The sequence below is a fragment of the Mesoplodon densirostris genome, chromosome 4 (genome assembly GCF_025265405.1).
Source record: "Mesoplodon densirostris isolate mMesDen1 chromosome 4, mMesDen1 primary haplotype, whole genome shotgun sequence".
In the NCBI taxonomy this organism is placed as follows: Eukaryota; Metazoa; Chordata; class Mammalia; order Artiodactyla; family Ziphiidae; genus Mesoplodon; species Mesoplodon densirostris.
Genome location: NC_082664.1, coordinates 148,809,614 through 148,816,797, shown reverse-complemented (window position 1 = coordinate 148,816,797; position 7,184 = coordinate 148,809,614). Strand labels below are relative to the sequence as shown.

The 7,184-nt window shown below is 41.1% G+C and overlaps 1 protein-coding gene across 2 annotated transcripts; it reads right to left on the bottom strand.

Moving 5' to 3' along the window:
* Positions 1 to 2,131: 2,131 nt before the first annotated feature.
* On the bottom strand, positions 2,132 to 6,850 carry RAMAC (RNA guanine-7 methyltransferase activating subunit). 2 transcript variants are annotated; one of them, XM_060097470.1, is made up of 5 exons: positions 6,696 to 6,850; positions 5,885 to 5,933; positions 5,548 to 5,682; positions 3,077 to 3,255; positions 2,132 to 2,361 (listed from the first exon to the last, which is right to left on the bottom strand). In XM_060097470.1, the coding sequence occupies exons 4-5, from the start codon at positions 3,244 to 3,246 to the stop codon at positions 2,175 to 2,177; spliced, it is 357 nt and encodes a 118-aa protein (XP_059953453.1). In that variant the 5' UTR covers positions 3,247 to 3,255; positions 5,548 to 5,682; positions 5,885 to 5,933; positions 6,696 to 6,850; the 3' UTR covers positions 2,132 to 2,174. The 2 variants fall into 2 exon arrangements, with proteins under 2 accessions (XP_059953453.1, XP_059953452.1); XM_060097469.1 differs by lacking the exon at positions 5,548 to 5,682 and having other exon boundaries at positions 6,696 to 6,827.
* Positions 6,851 to 7,184: the final 334 nt, after the last annotated feature.

Below are 7,184 nucleotides of genomic sequence, written 5' to 3'. Positions count from 1 at the left end.
CATTTTTGCAGGTGAGCAAATAAGCTCAAAGTTTAAGTGATTTTCTCAAGGTCAGATATCTTGGAGCCAGGATTCCTTATGCTCAATCTATATGCTATTACAAGAGACTACCTATTTGAGATTAATTCCATTTGACACTTCTAATTCTTTCTTCTCCACTTTTAAATGATCCTTAAGTTGGTTTGATGTTCTTTTCTGTCTCTCCCACATGAAGCAGAAACCATGCCTTTATTTCTTCCTGGTTTTAAGCACACAGGGAGCAGTCTGATAATGGCTGTTGCTTAAAAAAAAGAAAAACCACCACCACATAGATTACTCATGCAGAATGCAGAAATAACTCATGTTAAAAGGAGGACTCTTCTCATATTTTCAAGTAGAGTTGATACTCAGACCATATGTACCCTACTGTTACAGTGTTAAAATATTTAAATACTGTTAGAAAATACTCTTCTTCTGAGCTTCCTGAGAGGCATCCCTCACTCCAACCCTGTCCCTTGGATCCAGATATCTCTCTAATTAGTGTCAACAGCTGGCACAGCAGAGGACCTCCAGGATCCTGCTCTAAAGTTGTGGTCAGCTATTGTCCCAACTGGTCAGTGGCTGTGCTTTATCAGGTGACAGATATTTTTAATAACCCATCTGCTTTCAGAGAAGATCTTGGCGTATAGTCAAGCCATTCTTAACTCTCTGGGCTAAATATTCTGTAGTATCAAGACCTATCTTAATGTACCAGCACTGGCTTGTTGCCTATTGATGTAATGACAAGGGTACATGGAAAACCATTATCTTATTGTTAACATTTTATTTACATCTGAGTGTGAGTACTTGGTTTATCAAATCCTTTCTAATAAAATAGTTACCTGAAAGAATGGCTCTTCAGGAAGTGGGGGTGGAGGGGAGAGTTGGATCCAGAACATGTAGAAGTAGTACCTGGAGATGTCAACCTCAAGGGCCTAGAGTGGAGTGCTAAGAGAGAAGGCAGCAGAAGGCAGATTCAGGATGTTGCCTTTTAATACCTTTGACCTATGATGAAACTTGTACTCTTTCTTAATATTATTCTTACACTAAATAAACCTTTTTCAACAGATAGGAGAACAGAGTAATAAAAAATCAAAAAGCTCGACTCTAATGAATGGGCTAACTGCCAAAATTTGAGAGAGAATACTTACTTACAAGTATTTTATTTGAGTAAAACCATTATAATGGCCATTAAAATGATGTGAAATACAATGATCACTCTGAAAGGAAGTTACAGTATCACTGGATTTACAAAGGGGAAGCAGCAAAGGTGCACATTTGGAGGTGAACATAACATTGTAAAATCAACCCACATTAAATACCATAAAAGTAAATACAAAATGCAGCATTATTTACATATGATCGAAAAGGAAGGGAACATTGCAGAGTTAAACTTTTGTATAATGCGTGAATTCTGACCTGGTATGTTTAAGTTACCAAAAAACCTTAGAGTTTGTATAAAATTACTGTGTGCCTTAATCCCACCTAACACTAGATCAAGACATTGAAACTGAGAATGATTCCTTCCTGATTTTACAGCTTTATTCTTGATATCGCTCTAAAAAGAGACCAAAATGATTGTGAAGATGATTCATACCTATAGAGTAATTACAAAGTACCACAGTCACATAATAACAAAAGCCAAACGAAATATACTATAACTGTTTTCCTTTCAACTACTACTATGTACAATGTATCACAAGTAAGCATAGTTGTGCATTTAGGAGCTGACTGTACTACTTCTGTAAAATATTAGGAATGAGCACATCCGAGTACAGGGATACTTCCTTACCTTACAACGTAAAAGCAAGCATTTTCTATGTAAAATTTTTATTTCTGTGTAAAACAAAGAACTCCTGAAAGCCAAACAAGGAAAAAATTCACAACATTTAAAGCACTATTAAGTCATGAAATAAAGAATCTGAGGTAGAAGTCAAGCAATATAGTCCACAACCTTTTTAGGGGAGTATTTATTGATATTTCCAGCAGCCATCATATCTCTCCAGTAAGATCTAATTTTAAAAAAGTCTCAAGTTCCAAAACATCAATCCACTCTCTACAATCAGATGTAAAACTATGACCAACAGAAAATACAACATAAACTTTTGTCATGTTAACAGAGTAAATGGTTTTATTAAAAGCTGCTGACATTTCTATCAGTAGTAGCCATAGGGAGGCCGTTGGTTGTAACCATAGTGTCCATATTGATGGGGGTAGTAAGGTTCTTGTCTGTGCTGTGGGTAATTGTTACCCCAGGATCGCCCATGCCACTGATTGGATCGATTGTCACTTGGCCACCCCCGTCTGCTATCCCTACCTCTAAACTGTCTGTTATCTTGCAACCTACAACAACAAAACAAAAAAATTTTTATACTTCCCTTAAAAAAAAAAAAAACACATGACAAATCTATCCTGGTGCATTTCATTTCTCAATCTAATATACAAAAGAGTAAAAAACATTTTTCTCTACAGAATGTTATAGCACTAGTTATTCAAAACTTTCCTAAGATTCATATGCAGTATTATACTGGATATATTCAATACTTTGCAGAGAAGAGGTAGACTACAACACCAAGCCCCAAACAATAGGATGGTTCCGAAACCTATTCAATTGTTCAAAGCAGTATGGTAATATTCCTTTGATCTACTTTGAGGTATCAAACAGAAGTAATTTACATTGTATAAACTTTGTAAAACCAAAAACAATATCTTCTTTATGGAATCTAATGCAAAAGTTTTGTAAAAGACTCTAGGTTTTTAAAGCATATTTGCAGAGAAAATAAAATATTAGCCCAGAGAAAGAATATTTTTTAAAAAACCATTATAACACACTCACACACAACTGCATAGCAAGGGGAAAAAAATATGGTGCTGGCAAAATATTAAAACCAAATATTTACCAGGCACGTACTGTGTGCCAAGCAGTTACTAGGCACTCGGTATACCACACAGCATAAAAACACTGATTCCTGCCCTCACTGGCCTTGTGGGCTAGCAGATTCAAGCTATCCTCTCCCAGATCAGCCACAGGCATTTACTGTTCTGAAGTAATACATACCGATTGCCTCTATTTCTTTGGTTCCCACCAGCTCTGCTATTCCATTCCTCAACAATTGGAGGGGACTCAGGAGGGCGTTTCAGGTATTCCTGGTACTCTTTGTCATCTTCTGTGAATCTACTGGCAAACATCTCTTCAAAATTTGGAACAGCTTCAGAAGTGTCAGTCATTCTGAAATTCTGTACAGTTTTTAATATGTTTCTATTAGAATTTTTTTTTAAGTAACACTATCTTCACCAGATAGTGGAAAAACAAGAAGTAAATACTCTTAGGCAGGGTATTCATAAAAGTCCTTGTGTACTTTTAAACCTAAGATAGACTAGATTCAGTTCAGTACTTCTTTTTTTTTTTTTTTTGCGGTATGCGGGCCTCTCACTGTTGTGGCCTCCCCCGTTGCGGAGCACAGGCTCCGGACGCGCAGGCTCAGCGGCCATGGCTCACGGGCCCAGCCGCTCCGCGGCATATGGGATCCTCCCAGACCGGGGCACGAACCCGTATCCCCTGCATCGGCAGGCGGACTCTCAACCACTTGCGCCACCAGGGAGGCCCAGTTCAGTACTTCTTGATTACTATAGTACAGACATTGTGCTAACTAGGATCCTGGGATACAAAGGTGAACAATATATCATGAACCCTGCCCACAAAGAGCTCTCAGTCTAGTAGAAAAGACAGATATGGTGTAAATATAAAGGGAGGAGCAGCAAATGTCAAGAAATGAAGCTGTAAAAGTGGACAGGGGTCAAACTGTGAAAAACTTTGTATTCAATGCAAACAACTTTGCCCTTTTTCTGGGAGGCAGTGGGGAGTCATAGGTGGTTTAAGCAGGAAAGTCTCAAGAGCAAATTTACTATTTAGAAGGATCACTTTTCTAACAGGTAGAGAACAGATTAGTGAGTTTAAAGGCAGATTACTGCAATAATATAGGTGACATGCTGAGGGTTTAATCTGAGGCACTGACTGTGGGAATAGTTTTAAAAGAATTCCAGGAGAAATCAGTCAATGAGTAGAGGCTGTGAGGAGAGAAGGGAATAAAGGATAACTCCTAGGTTTCTGGCCAAATAATTGGACAGGTTACGGTGTCACGGGAACTACAGAAGGGTGGGCAAAGATCCACACTGAGCTGAATTTAGCTATGGTATGTACATCCACGTGGAGGGTCTGGGATTGAGAACTGGGTGGAAGATGAATATGGGAGACATTGGTTTTGTTGGTGGATAATGCAGTGAGAATGAATGAGACTCCTCAGGAAGGCAATGGGATAAGAAAAGAGTATCGAGAAACAGAATTCTGGAGAACATCAACATATAAAGAAGTTAAAGAAGGGATAAGAGGAGAACACACACAGATGAGAGAAGAACCAAAAGAGATTATCATAGAAAGCAAGAGAATAAAGAGTGAAAGGTCATCAGTGTTAAATTGTAAAGTAATAGGAAGAACCAAGAAGAGAAAATTAATTGGATTTAGCATTAGGAAGTGATTAGAGTATTGGGGATTAAAACAGGACTACAATTAATTAAGAAATAACTGGAAGGTAAGGAAGTAGAAATCTACACTGATTAAAGACCAAGCTTTCAAGAGGCTTGGCTGGAAACAGAGACAAAACACAAAGGGCAGTAGCTAAGGGGTTACTGGAAGGTTACCTCTTTTTTTCCCCAGGCTACAACACCTGAAGTTGTTTGTAGGAAAATAAAAGAGCCAGTAAAGAGAAAGACTGTAAATACAGTAAAGACATGAAAACAGAAAGGCAAATAAAAAGGCCTTTAAACACACAGCTACTAAGGTCTAGGGTAACTACTTTATAATGGTATTCAATATATTCTTATTCCAGGTTCTGTGACATATGAAAAAACTACTATAAATATTATCTAATGGCTATGAAAACTGATATCTGTATCAGCTGGGTTTTCCAGGGCAATTATGGATTCACTTTTGAAGCAGTATTTCTTCACCCAAATTTTCAGAGAGCCCTCTACCTCTGAGAAAAGATTTGACTTAGGCTGCAGCAGCCTAATCCTCGAGAAACCAGGGGAGAAAGAGTTCACTTCTTTTCATCTTCACCCAAGACCTGGAAGCCATCCCTAGCAGTATTTTGAAGGTAGCCCCCAATTTCTAGTCCTTCCTTGATGTAGTCCCATCCCCTACCTTTCCTCACCTAAACCCCATCTTTCTGTTCTTTGCCTCACGACCACTAAAATCTGTTCTATGATTTGGGGCATATGTGACATCATGCTAAAACTTTAAAACCAAATCTCCCTTATCTGATGTCCTAAAATTATTTTTTTCCTGTATTATTTCAGTTTATAATAAAAAGTTTCTGTCAAAGAGATGTGATACTGGAAGACAGCTTTTCCATTAGTTTTTCTTTCCTCCAAATCCCTCAAAACATATGCAAATATTTATAATACTACCCTTGTCCCAAGAAAATTAAAGATTATTATTTGGATGCAAGAAACAATATCTCCATGTCTTACCTTCCAGGCCTCCGCTCTCTTACAGTATGTCTTATTAAATACCAATGTGTCTGGTATTGGCAAACAGATGTCAAATTCTCAAATCCAGGGTACGGTTTAAAATAAATTCAGCAAATTAAAGGCGTGCCTTGATTTCTATAGGAATCACAGAAATCACCAGAAAGATGACCCGTAACTAACCAGAGGGGCGGTAAAAAATCATAAGCCAAGGCAAATGTGCTATTCTAACGTTCTTCCAAGATCCCCCTCCCACAAATAAACAAATGTGTATCATCTTTATCATTACTGGTGAGAATGAAATTTAAACAGAATTTTAACTGATCCAAGCTTTACTTACCCCAGGGATTTGAGGCAGCTGTACCGTTTAATGTTTAGATTGTTTAGATCTATGGGAAGAAAAACAAAACAAAACTTGACTCCCTTGAAAGAAACCCTCAACAGGTGTGTGTCGTGGGGACAAGGAACCATAAAGGTTAACGAAGTGGTAGGATTAAAAGTGCTCTAAAGACTTGCAACGTTAATTCCAAAGAGGGAATTGGAGCTTAAAGTGCCACCGAAGAGCTAGAAGATGCTACTCAAAACCAATGAGCTAGTTCGGGCATGAATAACAACTTCACAAAGTATGTTCTTTTCTGTCGGAAAACACAGGGTACAGCCTTTCAGATACGTACTCGAAGACTACTAGTTTCTTGACCCTAAATAAAACCACAGAGAACTTTCGCTGCGGGCCACTAACCTTGTAAACGACTACCCAGAATGGGGTTTCGCTGCCCTGGGAGATGAACCCAGAGAACTAACCGACGAAGACACGGACTGAGAACCACTGCTTTTTTCAGTCCTCTCTCACAGCACACCAGCGCCTGTCTATCAAGGCTTTGACTGATGCGCTTCTTCAGAAGCACCTCGGCCCCAGGTGCGAGGGAAACTGGAGGCTGCGAGGAGTAAGCGGCTTCCGGTCTCGCCAAAGAGTCTAGTCTCGGAACGGCAGAGGCGGAGGACACCTCGCCGGCCACTCAGCTCGGCCCGCCCGGCTCCCTCCCCCACGCGGCCCCGAATGAGCGACCCCCTCCCCGCCCCGCCCCACGCCCAGGGCTGTATCTATCCCGCTCGGGCCGGACTCCGCCAGCCGGACGCTCACGGAAACCTACCTCCGACCCAGAAGACCGTCACAGGACGTCCGGACCCCTCAGCTCTCCAAAGTAACAGGCCCACTTCGGCCAGACTCCGACCACCGCCTGACTTCCGCTTCCGGCGCGCTAAGGCCGAGGCAGGCCTGTGAAGTCTCGCGGTATCTTCGGCGCACCGTGTGGATTTTTCCCAATTCATCCAACGCTGGTGGCTGGCCTGGAGCTGCACGATGGTGGTGCGTTGGCAGGCTGAAGGTGGTGGTGCCCACCGTGCGCTTTCAGTCTGCCTGGTGGCTGTGCAGGAAGAGACGCATCGCTGTATATTGAGCCCCCTTGACTGGGAGCCGGTGACGGGTAGGGACGGAAAGGCTACTTCCGGCCGCCTGCGCCTGGAGTCTTTGTGAGGAATGCGAGGCGAGGGCAGGCGGTGGAAAGTAGACACGAGTGGATTCCTTCAGTGGCGCTACACCTTTCACTCCTGTTCAGGCAAGCTTCGGTAGTAAGATTTCT